Genomic DNA, 23,109 nt, shown 5'->3' with positions numbered 1-23,109 from the left:
TTCCTATGAATCATGAATGTGGCAGGGATGCACTCTGGCTGAAAGTCGCTCAGGTCTTTCTCCCTTATTTAAACAACACCTGTAAGCCATCCTCACCTGAAGAAGGACCTGTCGCCTGCTCTTGGGGCCAGCAGCATACACACATCCTTTTTTGATTGCCCAGTGACTTCTGCTTGCAAGCATTCAATGACAATGGACAAAGCATGGGCTTTGGGGTCAGAAAGGTCTGTTCAGTGAACATGTATTGAGTGCCTACTGCATGCCATGTATGTTGAGCACTAAAGAGGCCAAGATGAAAAGACCCAATCCTTCCTTTTAAGAACTCTGTATCAGTTGCAAGTGTCAGAACACAAATTAGATTGGTTTGAACCAAAGGGGGGATTTATTGGCTTGTGGCAATGAAAACTCCAGAGGTACAGCTCCAGGTAGGACTTTAGAACTTATTCTACCCCCTTAAGTTGGATAGAATATGTTGGCTTCTATGTTGGTTTCATTCTGGTCACTCATATGGTGGCCCATAATGACTCCAGGCTTATATCTTGACAGTGTCAAGTCCAGCAGAAAGAAGGTGTCTTTCCCAACCATTGCAGTCAAAGCCTGGAATAGAGCCTTATTCACAGATTGGCCTGACTTAGATCATATGACCATCCCTGAACCAATCACTATGGTCCAGAAAGCAGCAATGCTGTGATTATATAGGCCTATGTCACATCTCTGCCCCTAGAGATTGGGGTGGGACCACCCTGCTACAGTAGCGATGCCTGAGTGAGACTTAGGGGAGGGATATAACACGGTCACTGTCCTCATGGAACTGCTGGTTCAGGGCTCTAAGCTGAGGAAGTGGCATGAACGAACGTGAGTGGTCCTGCCCCTTCCAAGCTGTATTACTTAGGGTAAGTTAACTACCCTTTCTGAACTTCTTCAGTTGTAAATTGGAGTTAACATACCCAAGCCAGAGGGCCGAATGAGAGAGGGATGTTCAGTACCTAACCCAGTGCTGGCCTATGGCAGGGAGGGACACTGTAAATGTTGGCTTCCTTCCCTTCCAGTCAACCCCAGGTGGCAGCTACTACCTTCCAGGTGGGTACCCACATATGCTAACTAGTCTCAGGGGAGTTGTGCTCATCACCTGGCACAACTGAATCACCTGGTTTGGGGGAGTCACATCCTTCCCCCAGTGGGCATTCACAGGACAGTCTTGTCCCTTTTCTTCATGGCCTTTCCAGAATGTGAGCCCAGCCTTCCCCAATGCCTCACAAGCTACTCACAGATGTCTCCAGCAGGGCACTATCTCCCTGGCTCTGCTCAGTCCCAGGCCACATGGGCCATCTCTGCAGGAGCCTACCATGGGAGTGGGTCTGCTCAGGCCTGGAATTCACTTTCCATTCTGCAAATTCATGGGCAGTACCCTCAGTGCCTCAAGGGGCATTAGCGGATGAGATGAGAGATCTGGTTCTGAGAGCACTTCAGCTCATTCCAGGCCTTATGGCTCAGAGACACAAATAGATCTCAGAGCAGGCGTGCCCCCATGTGACCCTGGAGGGTGGGGAGAGAAGCAAGAACGTTTGACACAAAGTCCCCTGTGACTCCAAATCCAGCCACCATGAGGGAAGCCAAGTGCAAGGCCAGGAAGACTTCTCCAGATACAACCATCCTCTTGTTGCAGGGTCAAAGTCCAGCACTGAGATCTTCCCCTGCAAAGCAAACGGGCCTTGCAGCCATCAAGTGGCTGGAAAGGGAAAAAAAAGCAGCGGGTCCAGAGGAGCAGGCCCCCAGGCCAGGCGAGAGCGGCCTGCCAGGCTCCTCTGCCCACATTCCCCAGGCAGGAGGAGAATATGTCCTTTGTCCCCACAGGCTGGGCCTGGGAGAGCGGCCTGGGAGGGATTTCTGGGGACCTTCGAGCAGCTTTCCCAAGGGAAAAGGACTTCAGGGGAAGCTGGGTGTCCAGGATGGCTCCAGATGGGGGCAAGGCAAGCTTCCCACTACTAGGGAGCCAGTCAAGGTCTAGGCGGGGTGGGCTCAGGTCTCTGAGATCTCTCCCAGCTCCCATTCCTTCTCCCCCAGTCCTGCTTCTCTCCTGCCTTCCTGGCTCCCTTTTAGCTGCTCTCCTGCTGTCTCTCTCTCACGGTCCATCTATGTCTCTGCCTCCCTTTTTACCCATTCTGTCTCTCCCACTGCCTCTGTCTCTCTCAGGTCTGTGTCTCTCTCTGGTCTCTGTCTCTCTGCCTTTCTGTCTCTCTTGCTGCATCTCTGTCTCTCTCCATCTCTGAATGGTTGCCTGTGTGTCACTGTCCCATAGCCTGTTTTTCTGTATGTGTCCTTCTGTGTCTCTCCCTCCCTCTGTCTCTGCCTCTCTCTCCCTCTGCTTCCCGTCCCTGCTCCCTGCCCCTCATGCCCACTGCCTGTCTCTCCATCCCTGCAGGTACAGGCTGTGGGTGGACAGCTGCTCAGAGATGTTTGGTGGCCTGGACATCTGCGCCGTCAAGGCTGTCCACAGCAAGGATGGCAGAGACTACATCATTGAGGTGAGAGGTGGACCAGGACATCCTCCTGGCCTGTCCAGGCCCCTGAGCAGGCACGCCAGAGGGAAGGAGTCCAAGTGTGGCCTCCAGCATGGTCAGCTGTGTCTTAGCCCATGGCTGGGGCACATGCAGCCCAGGCCACAGCAAGCAGCTCCCACAGGCTTCTCACCTACCACCCTCACATACCCCATCCCCACCCTTGGCTGCCTCTAAAGCCTTTGTGCCCAGGGGCTCTGAGCTGGCCCTCAAGAGTTCTGGGCATGAGGTTAAACAAATATCCCCAACCCATGGCCCTAACAGTAGGGGAAAAGCATCGGGCCAAGAGTTGGCAAGATTCTGTCCCCTCAGAGGCCTCTTCAATTTTCTCAGTGTCCCAGTGTGTAAAGAGGACACACTTCCCTGGTCACTAGGCAGAGATTCCATTGTCTGTTCAGTCAGCAGACAGGTACCCAGTGGCTCCCATGGGCTTGGCGTGGGGGTAGCTCTGGGGACAGAGCTCTGAGCAAGACGGATGTGGGGTGTGCAGGCTGGCAGGGAAGGGTGGTACACTAACTTCAGGGCACCGAAGGTTAGGAAAGGGGTGTGAATGGAGGGAAATGTAATTGTAAGAGAGGTCAGAGGGGCTCTGAGTCCCAGAATCTCTCCCTCAACCTTCCTGCAGCCCATGCCTCTCAGAGGCCAACCACCCCTGCTACCCTCCAGAGCTGTCGCCTACAGGTCGCCGTGGTCCTTCCATCACCCTCCTCCCCTACCCCAACGACTGCCTCTCCATGCTTCTCCCAGCCCCACAGTCGCCCTCCCACCTTCAAGGCTCCCTGTGTCCACCCCAGTCCCACGGTCCCCCTCCCCCCTCTGTGGCTCCCCAAGTCTCTTGGCCTCACAGCCCCCTCCCCCTTCCTAACTCCCTTTCCCTCCCCACCACAGCTCATGGTTCTCCGTTGCTTCCCCTGAAAATGCTGCTCTGGCTCAGAATTCTCCCTTCTCTCCCCAGCCTCACATCCTAGCTCTCCCACCCCCCAGAGCCCCTTCCGGTGCATCCCTTCTGTGGCCTTCTCCAACCACTGCAGAGGCGTGGTGCTGACACAGGGCCAAGACGTGTGAGGGAGAGCCCTGTGGCTGCCCCCTCCCCGGGGTGTGGGCGGCTAATGGGAAGCACATGGCTGGGGTGACCGCAAGAGCCAGCCAGTCCTCCAGCCCCGAGTGTCTGCACCACTCCCGGGATCCACGGCATGGCGGGAGCCGGTGACTGGAGCGGTGGGAGCCCTGCTCTTCTCCTCCAGCATTGCCAGGAGGGCATCCACACCCAAGCCCAGGGAGTATCCAGCTTGGAGGTGAAGGGGAGGGAGTCCAGGCTGGACATAGCCCCTCTGCCCACACTCACCCCCCAGAAGGCCAGGTAGCTTCCAAGGATGAGTTGCATCTATATTTGCAGGTTCAATCCTGCTCTAGAAAACAGCTCTCTCCTCACGTCCAGCAGCCACCATTACCTGAAATCTCCTCAGCAGCCCCTTCTCAGAGGACATTGAAGGGGCCAGGAGCAAAACTACTGCCCTGTACACTTGCTTCCAAGCTAGACCCAGGCTGCTCCCTGGAGGAACGAGGATGCCTGGGACCTTCAGACCGACGCCTAGGGCATTGCATCTCCTGAGACCCTTCCTGGCCTTCCTGCCTCTGCATCTCTTCATGGGACCACCACACATGAACTCAGCTTTGGCACACATGTGGTCATTGATTGATTCACCCATTCGTTCATTCACTGTTGAGCTCCTATTCTGGGCACCAGACCCCCAGCCAAGAGATGGAGATACAGCAGTGAACACAGTAGCAGGGACCCTTCCCCTAGAGCTTCCTTTCAGAGAGGGGACCAGCAATCAGCAGAAGGACTCCTGGCTCCCTTCCCCGAGCTCCTGCCTATCTGAGTTTCCTCAGCTTTCACTCTTAGGAAACAAAAATTTGTACCCGTGGGCCCAGACTCCCTGCCTCCAGACATTCAGCGGGTCAGGGATGAAAGGCCTTACACATTGAAAAAAAAAAAAAAAAATTGTGGGTTTGGACTTTACAACACAATAAGACAACTTCTCAAAAATGTTCCAGGGTGGGGGGCGAGGGAAATGGCTTTTCAGATTTTTTTGTCTCTCAGAAACATTGCAGAGTTGTTTCCGTTGCTTTTCAGTTTAGAGTGAGGTCAAGGGAGATGGGGAGCTTTTTACCAGAAAGATAAAAGGTATTTTTCCCCAGTCAGGAAAAAAAACAGACAGAAGGGATCCAAAAATACTGATTTCTTCAGCCACCTCTGTGGTGAGAACATAAAATTTGTGGGACATGTTTTGTGAAGATCCTCACAGTGAAATACTCAGGGGAAAGACACTTGAACTTGTCCTCCATGACCTGTACAGGGAATGACATTGCTCATTGGAAAAATGTTTCCCTGGGGAGACCAGAATGTCCACTTCCTCTGGCTGTGTCCACCATGGGGACTCCAGAATGCTCTGACCTCAGGTTCCTTGTGGTGGCTGTTTTCTACTGCAGGGAGTGTAGGAAACAGAAACCAGAACAAAAAGGGGTGGGCGGGCTCAGGAAGAGAAAGGACGACAGGCCTGTGTACACGTAGACTCCACAGTTATAACTCAACTCAGCCCACATTGAACGAGAGACTGTCCATGCGCCGGGCACTGGGATCCAGGGTACCAAGAACCCAGGCATAACCAACAGGGAGCTCAATTTGAGGACAGTTTTCAGGACCATCCATAATAGAATCTGCATCACATCCTTGAGTTTGCTTTTCAGCTTCCCCACCATAGTAGGGGCTTTAGACTCACAGGCTCCTAAAAGTCCCAGCTGGAAGGGTCTTTGCAGCTGCCCACACCCCTCAGTTTATAGTTGAGGGAAACAACAGGCCCACAGAGGAAAAGTGACATGCCAAGATCACACAGCAAGTCCCTAGCAGAACCGAAGCCTGGAACCCAGGTCTGCTGTTCCCCTTTCTTACCACAGAGAGCTGTTCGTTGATCGGTGAGACGCGGAAGGATTGCTAGCAATCTGTCCTTGAATTTGCTACTTCTTGGACTTCAGTTTTCCCATCATGATAAGGATAGTAATGGTACCTATCTCAGAGAGCTATGCTGAGATTTGTGTGAGGTCATCCGTACCCAGTGCTTAGGACAGCGCCTGGCACATAATAATGACACGTAGCACTTATTAGCATCCTTATCGTCCTCAGCAGGACTTATTGTAGGGACCTTTCATTCCTCCATTCAAGAGGTATTTAGCGAGGACACACCTGTCTAACAGGATACAGGGTCCATCCCCAGCCCAGGGGCTCACCGTCTGGTTGGGGAGACACACACCAACAGGAGACCATGGCCCTGTGGGATAAGCTCTCCAGTGGGACGACCAAAGTGAGGGTGGCAGGAGTGCCGAGGAGGCTTCCCAGAGGAAGGGCCGGCTAGATGTTCCCTGACGGATGAGAAGGGCCTAGGCAGGTAGAGAGTGGGCAGAGAGAATGACATGCACAAGGACCTGGACAAGAGAGAGAACCTGGTGAGTCCCCAGCTTGGGAAAAGGGAGAACGAGACAGTGCGTTTGATGGGGGCGGGGGGAGGGGGGTGTTGGTGAACAGGCTGGATTTCCCTACAGCTGGGGAGGAGACGGCCCACCAAGGCCTCGCTCCCCTTCGAGACCATCTACAGCTGCCCATGCCTGGGGAATCACCTGGATCGTTGGCCTGCGTGACTTCGGGCAAGTCCCTTCCCGTCTCTGGGCCTCGGTTTCCCCATCTGCAAGAAAAGCGGACGTGCGGATGTACAAATATGATCTCTCAGGGCCTCTCCCAGTGTAAGCACTGTGCCTCCTTTGAGAAGCAGCCTGCTCCCCGTGGGAGAAGTTCCTCTCCAGGAGTTTATTCTGCCAGAGCCCTGGAGAACAGGACTTGCCTCTTCCCTCTTCTCTCCGCGCCCTGAGCCGACTCTAACCCTTGTTATTTTTTTTGGTCATAATCGAGCCCCCCACCTTCACTGCTTCAGGCTTTGTGGAAAACCTTGACCTTGGGCCAGAGTTCAGGAGGCCAGCCCCAATCCTGGGTGGGGGCCAAGGTGGGAAAGGAGGGGCAGAGACCAGCTCCCCAAAGAAAAGAGCAGAAAAGGTCAGCAAAGGCTCCCAGCCCTTGGTCGCATGTCTGAGGTCCAGCAAATGTCGACTGAATTGAACTGAGTCCAGGGACTTGATTTAGACTGAACTGCAGGAAACTGGATGTCTCCAAGGGGGTCATTCCCAGCTGGAGGCGCTGGGCTGGGTGTTTGCATGGAGAGCATTGCCATCTAGTGTTCACTTCTGTCATGAGCTCTGAGCCTGCCTCCTGGGATGCGCTGCCTGGCCGCCCTGGCCTGAGGGTCCTTCAGGACTCCTTTCTCTCATCACCTGCAGGTGATGGACAGCTCCATGCCCCTGATTGGAGAGCACCTGGAAGAGGACAAACAGCTGATGGCCGATCTCGTTGTCTCCAAAATGAGCCAACTCCCGATGCCAGGGGGCACAGTGCCCTCGCCCCTGAGGCCTTGGGTAAGGTCCTCGGAAGTAAGGGACACTGTGTAGCCATGAGAAATGCCTGGCTGTCTGGGAATGGGTGCCCTGATCCACAGGAGATGCTCCCAGGGAGGAACCAACCTGGGGAGAAAGGAATGGGGTGTGGGTGAGGCTGGGATTGGGGGAGAGCTTGTAGCCCTGCTCCTGATGGGGGAATTTGGGAGGCTCTGAGAGGCCCTTCCTCCCTTCACCATCCTGGGGAGAAAAACCTTGTCTCAACTGGGCTTTGGGTGTCTGTAGGCAGAGATCATTAACATAAGAAACCATTTGTCTCCTCTGTGCCCTCCATCCCGGGCCTGAGCAGGGAGCAGGGTGTGTGTGTGTGTGCGCGCACGCACGTGCCCGTGTACACACATGCCCTTTGTATGCTCCCAGGGCACCAGTCAACAGAGACTATTGTGCCTTCCGTTTTCCTCATCCTCCAACCTCGACCTGCTCCCTCAGAGCTCCTCCCTTCCACAGTCCTCACCATGGACTACCAGATTATTCTCCAAAGAATTTGCTAGACCCCCAGCTTTCTGGAAAAGCAAGTCCCAAAACCTGCTCCCCCTTTCCCCACAAAAACAAACCTGTGATAACAGATGTCAGAATGACGGTCATACTCGAGGGGGCTGCTGGCTGGGTGGGGCCACAGAGCAGGCTTCTCCACTGGAAATGTTCTGTCTTGACCTGCTTGGTGGTTACACAGGTGTATCCACGTGTGAAAACTCATTGTGCTGTACACTTAAGAACTGTGTACATTATGTAAGTTTTACCTCAGTAGTGAACAGATGTTGATAAACCCTGCCCTCGTACGCAGGAAGTAAATGGCTGTGGTGATCACAACAGGCTTCTTTTCTCTTCTGCTCTAGACTCCTCAGACTAAACCAGCAAAACCCCCTGGGCAAGCCCAGCTTGGACCTCCGCTCGGACAGCCTCAGCCACGGACACCCACACAAGGTAGGGCCCACGACGAGCCACGCACCGAGAGAAACCGTCCAGCAAGCATGCTGGAATGCACTGAGGGGTCCACGCGTGACTTCCAGAAGGCGCTCTGGAACACTCCATCTTAATACTTTATCCCCAGATATGTGCCCTCGCTCTGTATGCAGAATGAAAGAGACCATGAGGTTTGTCACCCCCTTAAATTCAGAAAAGGAGGAAAGGAAGACAGACAGTAAATGTATTAAGTACCACTGTGCTAGGGACTTTCCCATTTGTTTTCTCATTTTCAGCCTCCCAACTTGTCAACAGTGAAAACAACCGTATTTCCTTTTTACAGAGATGGGTGTTGAGGCTTCGTCCAAGGAAGCACAAGAAAATGGCAGGTTTACAAGTCTGGGCTTTCAGATCTTCTAGAAATTGTCTGTTTCCTAGCCGCTAGCAGTGCCTGATTATAGATTTATGAGCCAACCAGCTAGAGTGAGAAAGAAAAACGGAACGTTGTACAGAACCTTGTCGATTGGAATTGTTCCTCAAAAAGTATCCCAGCATTACTATGTAAATGCCACCATTTATGAGAGAATGGATGAACTATTGACGACAAGATGAAAAGAAATCGTGGCAATAACTAACTCTCTCAGGCTGCCAGCTGCTCGGGTGTCCTCACGCTCAGGCCTGGGGAGAAAGTCAGCCCGTGTCCTCTCCTGCAGTCAGAACTTTCCGGGCACACTCACTGCTCTAGTGCCAGCTTGGAGCCTCAGGACCGCTTCGCACCAAGAAGCCAGGCCAGGCATTTTCATGGCGACCTTTTAAGGATCTGCTTTAAGACTCATCAGAAAGAAACATTACTGTCACGCTGTGGCCTTCCCAGTCGCTTTTATCAAAGTAACAGATTCACTGCTTCTTGGGAAAATCGGCCTTGGGCACTAAATGGCTTCTTCTTCAAAAGGTCTTAGATAAAACACTCCATTCATCTTTCTTGTCTGTGCTTCTCTTCTTGGAAAAGCAGAAAGCATTTAAGAAGAGGGAAATTGCATGACTTTACATAACTGTGTACCAAAGAACACTGGCTTCTTCTTCAGGCAGATAAACACCTATTTGAATCCGCTTGCATGTCTCAGTACCCTGGCAGACTTAGGCAAGTTACATCACTTCTCAGAGCCTCGGTTTCCCCAGTGATAAAGGAGGAAATGACAGCTGCCCCGTTTAGTAATGGGAAGCTTCCCGTGAGAAAACGCAGGTGAAGCAGTTAGCAAGGTGTCCCGGCGTGGAGGTAGTGCTTAGGAGGTTCTAGCTCTTACTACTACTAATATACTGTTAATAACTATTTATATGACCTTTACCATTAAAAACTCACTATTAATATTTTGTGTCTTACTAACAGTTATACATGTTGTCCTTAACGGTTGTTATCATAACAATCCTTATAACTAAAGCAGCCCCACTGCCCTCCTGCCTGGTGATAATTCTATAATTATAAATGTTCAAAAACAACTTATTCGTCACCCTGCCAGGCTCTGACTGTGCCTCTGCCCTACCCTGGCCTGTCTCACTCTGCCCCAGGACTTACTTTTTCAACCACATTTGAACCGAGCACTTTTAAAACAGAGAGCTACTATATTCTGGTTTCCTTTCCGGCCCAGAGTAGAGACACGCTCGATAAAGGGATATTTTAAGCGACATGAGGCTAAACACACGTTTAGTGAGTTGCAAAACAATCAATTTAAAACCAATTAGGATAATTAAAGAAAATGCTCATTGAATTAACATTCAGATTAAAAATAACAAGGCTAATTAAAACACAGTGCTTTCATTGAGTTCCCGAAATAACAAGATCACATTATTAACTTGTTTTCTGACCTCACCACTCACTTTCAACTCAGTAAAAATGAGGGTCTCTTTTAATGAACTTCATCATCTTTTAGCACCAGTCCTGGGCTAAGGCAAATACTTTCTACATTTAATTTTTTTTCTGTATGTGGTCAAACAAAAAATACTAAATTTGTTGCTTTGCTGAGAAGCTGAAAGAAATTAGTGTCTCTTGATGAATCCCACCTGTATAATAGGGACTGAACGAATAGTTAATAAATGAATGAATGAGTATCCAGATTTTCCAAGATATTATCAGTCTCGAGGAGAAGAATGTGGAGAGGTGGGGCGGGGGGGAGGATTTAAGATAAAACTAGAAAACATGTCTTTTTGGACCTACAATGGGTTTAAAAAACAAAAAAGTAAACCAACATTTAAAAATCAGAAGCTTTTACATAAACATCTAGATTTCCAGCTTCTCTTGATAGAGCAGGAGCTCTAGAAACAGTGGGCCTACTTGCTACATAGCAACTGTCCACTGACAGGGCAAGGACTCCTCCGTTTGCCTCAGGCCCTACTCCTTCCTTGCTAGTGGCACTTCCACAGTGACACAGTGTCAACTGCCATTTTCTTTATGCTTGCACCTCTTTAAAGAGGTAAGTCTCTGAACCGTGTATCTCAAGTGGGAAAATTTTTTAAAGCCACGTGATTTTTCTGACACTCCCCTGCTTTATTTATTTATCTGCCTGGCCCTATAGGTGTTTGAGTTTTGTGATCAGTGGGTCCTCCAATCTACTGGGACAATATAGTCATGAATCAAGCCGTGTGCAGTCAGTTGCTAGACTAGAGCTGCAATTCAGTCCAACCTGGAAAGTGTTGCACAAGCTCACAAAGATGTTCAGATGTGGAGGGATGTTTGATGTCTAGTCCAACGACCTCATTTCCAAACAAGGGCCCAGAGAGGAGAAGTGACGCACCCACAGTCACATGGCAGGTTAATGGCAAGGACCTGGGGCTCTGGTACCTGTAGGGTGTCAGGGCCACCAGACATGCAGGTCGTGCCCACCACACAGGGCCCAGCTGAGACAGTCTGAGCGGGGAGGCCAGCTGAAATCTAGTCCTTGCCCCCTTTGCACCGGGCTCAGAGCAGCCACCACTGGGGGAAAGCACCTTTTTCTTAATTTGCACAAAGGTGCTGCCCTGTGTGGTACAGTAAAGAAAGGAAAACAAAAGAAAACAGAGCTTTGAGTCAGAGAGATCTAGGTTTGAGTCTAGGCTCTTCCCCTTACTAGAAGTGACACTTTTTAAGCAAGTCGCAGTATATCTGGGACTGAGTTTCTTTGTAAAATGGGGATGATAATAATGCCTAACCCACAAGCTGCGAGGGTGCCCAGCCCAAGGCCGGGACATGATAGAGAGGACCCAGTAGAGACCTGGGGAGCTCACACAAGTGGAAGCCACATTATGAAAGGGCTCAGAGTTGAGCTCCAGCCCTTTTTAAACTCTCAGTCTCCCATCCTCTCAACAAAGCATGGCGAGAATCACCGTGGTGCATCCCACCTTCCCAGGAGCCGCTGTATCCTGGAATGGAGAGCAGCAGGCAGCTAGTCTGCTTTGCCAAGATGCATTTCACAATCAGCAGTCCTGACACCTGGGTTCAAGGGTGAGGAGGGTGCACCTTGCTTGCTTGGAGCCTTGGAATTCCACTCAAAGTCATTTCTGGGAGGCTAAAATGTCCTTTCGCTTGTAGGTGAAAGCCTATATGCTCTGTGCAGGAACAGGGTGAAGCCAAGCTCCTCTGTGGGCTTTCCGTGGTTACCCCTTCTAGTTATGAAACCTTAATGAGGCTGTTTCCACTGCAACCTGATGAGAAGAGTGGTATCTTCCCTACCAGCCTCTCTCTAGATCAAATGATATATTGCTTTTGAAAGTTCTTAGAAAAGGTTAGAGAGCTATTCGAAAGTAAGGGATAATTATTTTCATTGTTTCAAAAGTAATACATCTTCAGTGTGGAAAACATCAGTGAGCAAAAGGAAGAGAATTTAAGTCCCTCATCATCCCACCGCTTTTAAAATCATTGCTCGGTGCCTCATTACTCGAAGTGTGGAAAGCAGAAGCATCACCTGGGAGCTTGTTAGTAACGTAGACCCCATTCGTGTTGCCATAACAAAATACCACAGACTGAGTGGCTTCATCAACAGACCTTTATTTTCTCATGGTTCTGGAGGCTGGAAGATCAAGGTGCCAGCAGGGTTGAAACTTCTCCCCAGGGCTTGCAGACAACACCTTCTCACTGTGTCTCCACGTGGCCTTTCCTCTGTGTGTGCAGGTCCCTGGTCTCTCTCTCTCTTCTCATAAGGACACCAGTCCTATTGGATTAGGGCCCACCTTTATGGCATCATTCAACAATAGTTGCCTCCTTTAAGGCCCTATTTCCAAATACAGTTACACCAGGGGTTAGAACTCCACCATATGAATTTTGTGAAGGGACACAATCCAGTTCATAACACCGCTCAAGACCTACTGTATCGGCATCTTTGTTTTGACAAGATGCATGGTGATTCATATGCCATTAAAGTTTGAGACACACTGGTTTTAATGTATAACCTTCCAGTCTTTCTTTTTTACATAGCTTTATATATATACATGCCAAAATGGAATTAAATGGCAAATACTGTTTTATAAGCTGCTTATCAACAACATCCCACGTCATTTAATATTATTCTGCCACGTCATACGTGATGACCATGGCATATTCCATTATATGAATTTATCTTAATGTTCCTAGTCAGTTCCTCTACAGTTAGGCGTTTGTATTGTTTTCAGTTTTTCACTGTTACAAAAAAGACTGTAGGGACTTCCCTGGCGGTCCAGCAGTTAAGACTTCGCCTTCCAAAGCAGGGGGTGCGGGTTCAATCCCTGGTCGGGGAACTAAGATCCCACGTGCCTCGTGGCCAAAAAAACCAAAACATAAAGCAGAAGCAATTATTGTCACAAATTCAATAAAGACTTTTAAAAAATGGGCCACATCCAAAAAATCTTTAAAAAAAATGAAAAACACTGTAATGAACATCCCTGAAGCGACACTTGTGCACAGCCATATTTATCGTAAAAAATATCTGAATGTAATAATTTTTTTCTCCCTGTAGGGGGCCCTCGCCAAGCTCAGTCTCCTCAGCCCCCGAGATCTGGAAGCCCGTCGCAACAGAGGCTCTCCCCACAAGGCCAGCAACCCCTGAGTCCCTCATCCGGATCTCCACAGCAGCAGAGGTCACCAGGCTCTCCACAGCTATCCCGCACATCTGGAGGCAGCTCTCCAAACCAGGTCTCCAAGCCAGGCACCACCCTTACCTCACAGCCCCGGCCCCCCATGCAGAGCCGCAGCACCTCCCAACAGGGTGACGAGTCCAAGAAACCAGCAGCACCCCACCCCCATCTCAAGTAAGTGCTTTGGGAATTGGGAAGGGCATAGGGTGGACTTAGGGTGTGGACAGAGCTGGACTGGCTCAGGATCAGGAACTCGGAGACAGAGGAAGACCCACCAAGGACTCAACCAGACTTTAAATGGGTAGAAGGAAGCCCAGAGGATGGAACCGGGATGGCAGGCAGGGCCCAGAAAGGTGAGAGGATAGATTAGGTCCCACTGTGATCCTCCATGTATACATGCATCAGTTATCTCTTGCTGCATAACAAACCACCCTGAAACTTAGTGGCTTAAGAAAACAACCATTTTCTTTGTTCATGATTTTTTGGTTTAGCAATTTGTTCTGAGTTTGGCTCAGCTGGGAGGATCTTCTGCTGGTCTCTCCTGTAGAGTTGCCAGATAAAATATAGGATGCCCAGGCAGATTTGAATTTCAGAGAAACAATGAATAGTTTTGAACATAAGTATGCCCTCAAATGTTACATGGGATATACTTATACTCAAAAAGTTATTGTTTTTAATCTGAATTTCAAAATTAACTGGGTGTCCTGTATTTTTACTTACTAAATCTAGCAACCCTACTCTACTGGGATCACTCATATGGCTGTAGTCATCTGGCAGCTTACCTGGGGCTGGATGGTCCAAGAGGGCCTCCTGCACATATCTGGTTGTTGGTGTTGCCTGTCAGCTGAGCTTCTCTCTCTCCTTGGGCCTCATCCTCCAGCAGGCTGGGCCCAGCTTCCTCACATGGTAGAATTACATTCCAAAGGGGCAAAAGTAGAAGCTTCAAGGCTTCTCAAGGTCCAGCCTTAGAAGACGCCACATAATGTCATTTCATCCCATCACACGCCTTTGGTAAGTACGAGTCACATGGTCAAGCCCAGATTAAAGAGGTGGGGAAATAGACTCTTGATAGGAGGATCTGCAGAGTCGCGTTGTGAAAGACTAGGTGATGAGGACAGGAAGGAGTGTTGCCACCACTTTGTAGAAGATCCATCCCAATGCACACATACATCCTCTCTCCTGTCTCCACTCAAGCCCGTCTCTTGGTTTGAGGTCAGAAAGGGAGACCCTAAATGTGTTTTCTTTGGAAAGCTTCTCCCTTTCTTCAACTCCAAACACTAATATTAATAATCATCGTTTCACTGCTAGCATCTATTATCTACTTACTATGTACTAAGCCCTTCACCTAGTTGGTTTGTTTTTTTTAAGTCCCACAGGCTTAGGAGTTAATAACAATTATTATCCCCATTTTACAGATGAGCAAACAGAGAAAGACATTAATAATTTGCCAAAGTTTCCACTGTTAGGAAGTAGAAGAGCTAGGATTGAACACAGGACATCCAGCCCATGAGTCATGCTAACCATAATTTTTCTGAATAGGTAATACATTCACATGGTTCAAAGATCTAAAAGATATTGTTTTTATTGAAAAAAATCTTACTCCCATCTCATTGCTATCCAATGCTTTCCTGCCCCCTGCTCCCCAGAGGTAACCATTTTTGTTAGTTCCTTGTGTGTTCCTCCAGTGTTTCCTTATGCAAATACAGAAATATATGTTCTGATTCCCTCCTCCCACTTATTTACACAATCAGCAGTATTCACTGTCCACACCATTTTGCTCCTTGCTTTTACATTTAACAGTAAATCCTGGAGCTCTTCCACTCAGTTCATTGACATTTTCTCCTTTTCACAGCTGTATAGTATTCTACTATATAGTTATACTACAATTTATCCAACTAATCCACCCTAAATGGAAATGTGGTATGCTCTTACAAAGAAGGTTGCAGTGAATAGCCTTGAAAACATGCTGTTTCTTATACGTGCAGGATCAGCTGTATAGAAAATACCTGAAATGGTATTATTGGATCAAAGGACAAATGCATTTTTAGTTTGATGAAATTAGCAAGTGGTCCTCCAGCAATAGGCATAGAGGTTGACGGCACAGACTCTAGAGTCAGACCACCTGGGTTCAGTGTCAGCTCTGCCACTTGAAAGCTGCATGACCTCAGAAAAGTTATCTAATCTCTCTGTGCTTAGACTTCCTCTCATGCAAAATGGGGACAATAGTACTTGCACCACAGGGTTATTGTAAGGATTAAAATGAGTTTTTGCACAGTTAGTGCTTCTAGCCATCCAGAATGCAGCTGGCTCCATACGGGTGTATCTGTGACAGCCTCTCACATGTGAAAAGATACAGCCCAGCTGATCACAGGACAGACGAGGGCTTTGGGACTTAAGCCAGGTTTGGACACTAACCTCAATAGTCATCTAGCTAAAAACATTTAAATCTCCTGGGTTGTTGCTCTAAAGTATTATTTGGTTCAATTCAAATCCACAGGTATTTATCAAATGCCTACTCTGAACTTAGTCCTGGATAACACCCCGGGGGGAATAAGCAAAGGGGGAAAAGATAGTCTCTGCTTTGAAGAAGATTTTGTTCAATGTGATGACAAGACCAAGTGGGGATCTCTTCCTATGTCTTTCACCCCCACTAGACTGTGAGCCCCTTGAGGGCAGGCCCTGAATCTCATTCATCTCTCCAACCTGTCACCTAGCATTAGGCTGGCACACAGGGTCAAACACTGTTGTTCAAACAGTAGGCACCGTGAGAATTCCAAAACGGGCTGGAATCGGCAATAAGGGCTTCCGAGAAGAGTTGGAATTGAAGCCCAGAGTGTCAGAGCGAGAAGAGACCTGAGGGTGGGCCAGACCGACCCTCCATTTCGCCGATGAGGGAAAGGAGGTCCCGAGCAGTGAGTTACTTGCCCACAGCCGGAGGGGCCAAATGGCAGAGAGGGTCTGGAATACAGACCTCCTGATTCCCAGACTAGCGCTGGAAAGTATAGGAGGAACAACCATAACCCGGTGATACAGCCCTTCACCAAGTGGGTTTGTACACAGAGGCAGGAGAGTGGTCAAGCTGCGCTCTAGTCACGCCTGCCGTCTGAGCAGCCTGGCTTTGTGAAAAGAATATGAGCCCTGGATGCTCCCCTGTTACTTGCTGTAAGCCCCAATTCCTGTGCCTAAAGAAGAAGGATACCAATAACCACCTGGCAGGTTAATTGCGTGTGTGGCGTGCTCAGCGTCGTGTAAGGGCGGCGATGCCTTGTTTCTGGCCTCACTGTCCTTGTGGTGACGGGGCTCACCCAGCTGGCTTCCAGGCAAGCCCCAGGACTCACTTCCTGGGGAGTCCAGCCTTGTCGCCCCCAACCCCCTTGCCTTTCTGTTTCAGCAAATCCCAGTCCCTGACTAACAGCCTCAGCACGTCTGACGCCTCCCAGCGTGGGACCCCAAGTGAAGACGAGGCCAAGGCCGAGACCATCCGCAACCTGAGGAAGTCTTTCGCCAGCCTGTTCTCTGACTAACCCTGTCCAGGCCGGGAGGGGGGTGCCCCGTTACACTCCCCCCCTCTCCTGCCCCATCCTCCATCTCAGCCTTGGTTCCTGACGGGAACAGAATGGAGGGCCTGAGAATATACTTTCCAAATGCCTTTGGTCCAGGAACTGAGTATCTATATGTGTTCCCACTTTCCTTTGCCATGACGTTCCAGCATTGCCCGACTGAGGGGTGGGCCTTTGAGAGCCTCCAGGTTCCTCAAAACGGGCCTTAAAGACAGGCATCACGTCAACCTTCCTACCCAGATGCTTGCTTCCCTGCCTCAGATAACCACGTGAGATGTCTGTGTGTGGCTAGTTTTGACATTTCTTGTTAGTGTTTTGCTTGCCTTTGGGAAGGGCCCCCTCTGAGCCTTGCCCCACCTCCATCAAATGCAGACGCTGAAGTCAGACCTCAGCAATGTAGGAGGCAATAAACTTTTGACAGTGTTTTGCAAACAAAAGGAGAAAAGCGCAGCCAGGGGAACCTACCACCTACCCTTGCAAGTCCCATCCAAGCTCAAGAGATGGCCCTGCAGACCAGACAGCCAAAGGCCCCATCACACCCACCACCAGTGGATCTTGAAGACCATGGAAAGAATTCAGAGGCTGTGTGACCCGTGGGGCCTTTCAGAACACAACAGAAACAGAGGGGAGGCTTTACAATGTCGCTCGTGCCCAGAGTGCTATCCTAAATTGGACAGCCAAGAGCAGACCACGGGTTCTTTTAGGAATCATCACTAGTTCCCAGAGGGGGAGTATGCCCTCCACTTCCCAAGGAAGGAGTTAGGTTAGGGCCTCTCTACCCATTCCGTGTTACACCACCATTTGGTCTCTGAATTCCTACCGGGAATGTTGTGTTCTCCTCAAGGACGTACAAGGAGCCAGAGACAAGGAGCAGATGGATGACACAGGATCAGAAAGTGCAGTGACAGTAACTTCTAGCTCGGCGTTTTGCAGGCAGTGTACAGCAAGGCACTGGAAGGTTACTCAGTTATAAAAGGGTTCACCGGTCAAACGTGTTTAGGAAACACTGTTTTTTGTTTGTTTCTTTTCTGAGATTGATAGTACGTATCAAAGGCTCTTGGAATTCCTGCAGTAAAGAAATTAGCTTTAACTTTGTTTAACCCACACTTATTTGACTAAACAAGTTAACTGCAGAGCTGGAAAATGTAACCCTGACTCCCTTCCCAATGCTTTCTCCTACATCAGACTCCTGTCATGATTAGATGGGGTGCAGGGGTGTCCCAAATCTCCAAGCACCTGGTGCTAGAAACATTGTAGGTGCCAGACCAGCCTCCTGGTTCCAAAGAGCCGAGGATAATCCAACATAGCCATGCTATCCCCTTACAGCCCACTTTGCAACTTGAGGCACGTCTTCCCCTCACTGTTCATAGGGAAGGGGGAGAGGGAGGTAAAAGTGAAAGCGTCCTTGGCCTGGAGCTGCATTCTGAATAAAAGAGTGCAGAAAACTGTCGGGCAGGATGTAACACCACAAAGCCACGTGTTTTAGAAGATTGAGAACACAGGAAATACGTGAGGCGATCGTCACTCTTCTACACTGGAAATTAAGATTGGAAGAAAAAATCAAACTATCTCACCCAATTCTCAGTAATAAAACACAACCCAAACTACACAACAAAGTGGTGATAGGCTAGACAAAGTTTCTCAAAGCATGAGACATGGCCAATGTGCATAGCTAGCTTCATTTCAGACCAAAGGATTCAGAATTTCTGGTCATAAGGCCCAGAACCTGTATCTTTGTCAACCTCCCTAAGTATTTTGAATGCACGTTGAAGTTAGACCAGCAGCCCTGCCCTGAGCTGTGTGGGAAAGGTGAGAAACAGTACTGGTGTGGAAGCATCACAGCCAGGGCCCACTCCTTGGGTGAGCAAAGCTAGTGGCTCCATAAACAATGATTACATGGCTTAACTTTTCCCACTTTCCCATATTCTGTCCCTTGTCCCTAAAAACATCCCAACATTCAAACCATATTTCCCAGATATTCCAGTAGAATATCAAACTCATTTCTTAGGCTAGGCACCCTTGTTTTTATAACCATGCACAGAAGATTCCATGACATGAGACAAGTTTATAACCAACACATTGAAATAAATTTTCCCATCAGTCTGTGTATGAGTACAGAGACCAAGAATGGTCCTTTGGAGACCGCTGATCCCCAAAATGGACTGTTTCCTCACATAGGCTAGCACATGTTCCCTCCAAGCATTTAACCTTTAATAATTGTGATATTTTTTAATGGGAAAGAACAAAATGAAAGGGGGAAGGGAGTCACTCTGTAGAGAGTCTGAAAGGTTGTGTTTGTTATTTTTTGCTCTGTTTCACAACCTTGGCCCAAAGAAAGACTAGCATTTTCCGTCCAAGGTGACTTGGTGAGGCTGAAACATGACAAAGATCCATTTGGTTTGTGCTGACATGTAGCACAATGAAGAGAGAATTTCAAATGCAGCCTCAGTAGACACCTCCACCAGCCGGAGAAAATATCTTCTTCCAGATCTTCCTCCTAACAGCATGATAAAAGGGTACTGTCATCTAATTGTCAAATCAGCTTTCGAGGGATACTGGAATCTGCGTATCCTTTCTCTTGCATTAATCCTCTGGGTCCTCTTCATCATTACCACACTGCCCCCCCCCCCCCCCGTTCAGTCCCTGCTGATGGAGCAGTTAGTTCTACCATTCCAGAATTTCAGGGGTTATAGGCCTTCATTCCCATGGTAACAAATACAGTAGCAAATCCCATGAGCCTGAACTTCAACTACCTTCTGGAAGTTCTCATCTGAATTTGCAGTGGAAGGAGCTCGAGGGGGAAGCAAGCTGGTGCCGGCATCTCGTGAACGAGCTACGTGGGCACAGCACGGCGCACGCCGTGTTCGGCACACGGTGTGCAGGATGTGTGTTAGGTTGGCCCTCCTAGAAAACTATGAAATTAACAAAATGTAAACAAAATGTTAAGAGAGAAGAAAAAGGCTGTTTTTCTACGAGTATCAATGTGAGGAAATCACTTGCCCAGGAAGAGAATCAAACCAACAGAGAGATTGGTAAGAAGCTGAAGAGAATCTGTGGCCGTTTTTTAACCTACGGGAGAAAGCAGAGCAGAAGGCTGAGACCTCCCCCGTGGTGAGCGTGGCCCACACAGGTGAGTTGACTGCGGGGCCACTGAGGCTGGGAGCTGAAGGGACCAGGTGCCATTGTCAGCATCAGTCAGGAGGTGCAGCGAGCAGACCAGGACAATACGAAGGCTTGTCCAGCAAAGACCCAGGGGTCCCATCCAGACCACACAGCAGACCACAGCAGAGCCCAGCTCGAGCCATCCTGCAGGCACACAGTGTTCTTTCAGAGCCCTGCCCCTCCCAGTGCCTCATTCAACTTCATAGAACAAGTTGGTGGCTCATTTGGTTTTGTGTGTTTAGAATCTGTGAAAGGACGCAAGTTAGAGTCCCAGTGTAAGCGAGTTAAGTCAGCCTCGCAGATACAAGCAGTAACTTAATTATGCTGGAGGAATAGCTCAGAGCCTAAGAGCACTTGCACATGCATCGCATGGTTTTCTTTACCCAAGAGAACAAGCAGGCTGGTTGCTAACTATCCCCCCTAAGTGTCAAAAGCTGTCCTCGACTCCAGAGCAGTCATGGATGAAATTCCATTTCAGTCTAATATTTAGACTCTAATAGAAGGTGGCACTTTTGGTTTGGTTGGAGACAAATTGCAAGGTTGGGTGACAAGTCAAACCAGTCCATTAACCAAACACAATGCATAAAGGGCACAGAGGCTCCCTTGTGTTTCCACAGACAAAGTATGCAGCCCCAAGAGATGAGACTTCTCGATTGTGTTCATGACCCTCAACTGGCAGGCCAAGAGGAAAAGATGAAAAGTTTTTGAAATTTCAGTGTATTATTTCTTTAAGGTAAAACCAATGTAAAACTAAACATTCTTCTTACAATTGTGTGTGTGTGTGTGTGTGTGTGTGTGTGTGTGTGTGAGAGAGAGAGAGAGAGAGAGAATTCTTTAAAATCCTAAATACGTTTCATTATTTCTATTCTGCTTGGTCCTCCTGCTTTAATTCCAATTTCCAAACTCCATATTTTAAGTATCTGCTCTGTGGTCTTTTGTTGAGTTTAGAGCAGAAGGAAGTTAACATCCCCTTGCCTCTCAATTAACATTTTACCTGTTTTGCTATGGGATAGCAGAAACTTAAGTGCTATAACCTATTGGGGAATCCCAAGAGAGCCATTAAGTCAGTTAAGATGAAACCTTATGTCACATGACCTAACTAGTACTTCCCGTATCTGATCTCCTACAGTCAACTGGAGGCTATCCAAAGGAGTATTAACCACACTCACAGCACAGTGGAGAGCTGGGACCTGCCTGGCTCCTCCCTGAGGCTCTGTAATTTGGCAGCTACTGCCCAGGGTAGGAGCAAGACAAGCCTTGGCTCAGGGCCCCAGGTATAGGGAGCAGAGGGAGAGTGGAGGAATTACAGAGATATTAAGCTAAACAGTGATCTCAGGAATTGGAGAGAGGCAAGCAAGAGTGAGAGAGGACAGACTTCAACAGTTTGTACATAGGGAATCACAAAATCTTACATTGTTAAGAGAGGATACCTCCCATGATTTGATTTCCAGCTATGCCAAACCAGAGCTCTCATTTATAAATGGCCAGGGTTGGGGGTGGGGGTGGGTGTGGGGGAGAAAATCACTAAGGCTACAAGCCAGTGATGTGGAGTGCATCTTACACAGCATTCTGCACCAGCAGTCCCCAACCATTTTAGTGCCAGGGACCGGTTTCATGGAAGACAATTTTTCCACGGACCAGGGGAGAGGGGGGATGGTTTCAGGATGATTCAAGCCATTACATTTATTGTGCACTTTATTATTATTACATTGTAATGTATAATGAAATAGTTACACAGCTCACCATAATGCAGAATCAGTGGGAGCCCTGAGCTTGTTTTCACTTGCCACTCACTGATAGGGTTTTGATATGAGCTGTAAGCAATTGATTTATTATGGTCTCTGTGCAGTCAAACCTCTCTGCTAATGATAATCTGTATTTGCAGCCGCTCCCCAGCGCTAGCATCTCCGCCTCAGCTCCACCTCAGATCATCAGGCATTAGCTTCTCATAAGGAGTGGGCAACCTAGGTCCCTCGCATGCGCCGTTCACGGTAGGGTTCATGCTTCTATGAGAATCGAATGCCGCCGCTGGTCTGACAAGGTGGAGCTCAGGCGGTAATGTGAGCGACAGGGAGCGGCGGTAAATAGATGAAGCTTCGCTCGCTCACCTGCCGCTCACCTCCTGCTGTGCAGCCCGGTTCCTAACAGGCCACAGACTGGTACCGGTCCATGGCCCAGGGGTTGGGGACCCCTGCTCTACACTATCTTCTATCACAATACATCAAAGTGGTGTCAGAAAGTCACGCAGTGAACAGGCTATGACCAAACCATGACTTCATTCTCATCCTACACCAGCAACACATAAAACTCAACAGCCTCAGTCTAATGAAAAGAATGTAGATTTTACAAGCTTCTGGCTATAAAGCTAGTCAAGAAGAAAAGCTTCGGTGGTGGTTTAAAGAATTCAGAATAAACTATTGGGAGGACCACAAATTTAGGTGTGTGACACACCACTGGTATCCTAAACTGAGAGATCTGTCATGTAGGATAGTAAGTCCGAGGTGAGGCCGGAAAGTAGCACCTGTATCTGCAGGACACCAACACCATTCACGAACCTCTCAAGGACCACTCGAAAATGAATGCATTTTGAAAACTACTGTTTTATAGTATATGGTGCTTCTGGTCATCACTATGTCCTTCCATCCCCACTACACACACACACCCCACATACAGCGCAACCTAACATTATAAGGCCACAGAAAGGTGTACTAGAGAACCAGGATGTTTTTACCCATCGAAGTTTCAGGGTGACTCTTTCAACCCAGACCCCATTAAAGCCATATGGCCTCTGGTGGACACTTTTTTTAAAGGCTGTCCTATAGCTCAGATATTACAAAATACCACAGGAAAAAAGAATGTCAACAGCCCTAATCCTTTACCTATACATTAAGCTACTAAAGGTGACATGGCCTCTGGAAAATCGTATTGACTGAATTTTCTACACTGTGATGGAAAAAAGACAATACATATGTATAGCAAAGAAAAAAAATTCATGTGTACGAATTCATGTGTAGGACTCTAAACTTTCTTGCAGCACATAGCATTCCAAGCCATTTCCTTATATGCAAAACAGATTTCTTAAAAAGCAGGAAGACATTGGCAATATTCCTATTTTCTGCATATACTAACAGTGTTTTATTCCTGTGTTGTGATGCAGATTTTAATCTGTCACTATAGCATGTTTCCAGTAGTTGTTTATGTGCTAAGACATTTGTGTTTGGTCTTTTTCTTGTTGTAGGAAAAATAAAACTTGAATTCTGTGTATTTTAAGTCTTAAAAGCAAAATG

The 23,109-nt window shown here is 48.5% G+C and overlaps 1 protein-coding gene across 1 annotated transcript; it reads left to right on the top strand.

Annotated features, from left to right (window-relative positions):
* Nucleotides 1–3,751: 3,751 nt before the first annotated feature.
* Nucleotides 3,752–16,624, top strand: SYN3 (synapsin III). Its single transcript, XM_089921596.1, has 5 exons — nt 3,752–3,853; nt 6,945–7,079; nt 7,955–8,042; nt 12,983–13,274; nt 16,492–16,624. Exons 1-5 carry the CDS (start codon nt 3,752–3,754, stop codon nt 16,622–16,624), a joined length of 750 nt encoding a protein of 249 aa, XP_089777722.1.
* The last annotated feature ends 6,485 nt before the right edge of the window (nt 16,625–23,109 follow it).

This window comes from Delphinapterus leucas, chromosome 11, assembly GCF_059928025.1.
Source record: "Delphinapterus leucas isolate spDelLeu-1000000601 "Yukka" chromosome 11, BTC_Dleu_Yukka2, whole genome shotgun sequence".
Taxonomy (NCBI): domain Eukaryota; kingdom Metazoa; phylum Chordata; class Mammalia; order Artiodactyla; family Monodontidae; genus Delphinapterus; species Delphinapterus leucas.
The sequence above is the reverse complement of the archived record's forward strand: the minus strand, read 5'-3'. Positions and strand labels throughout refer to the sequence as shown.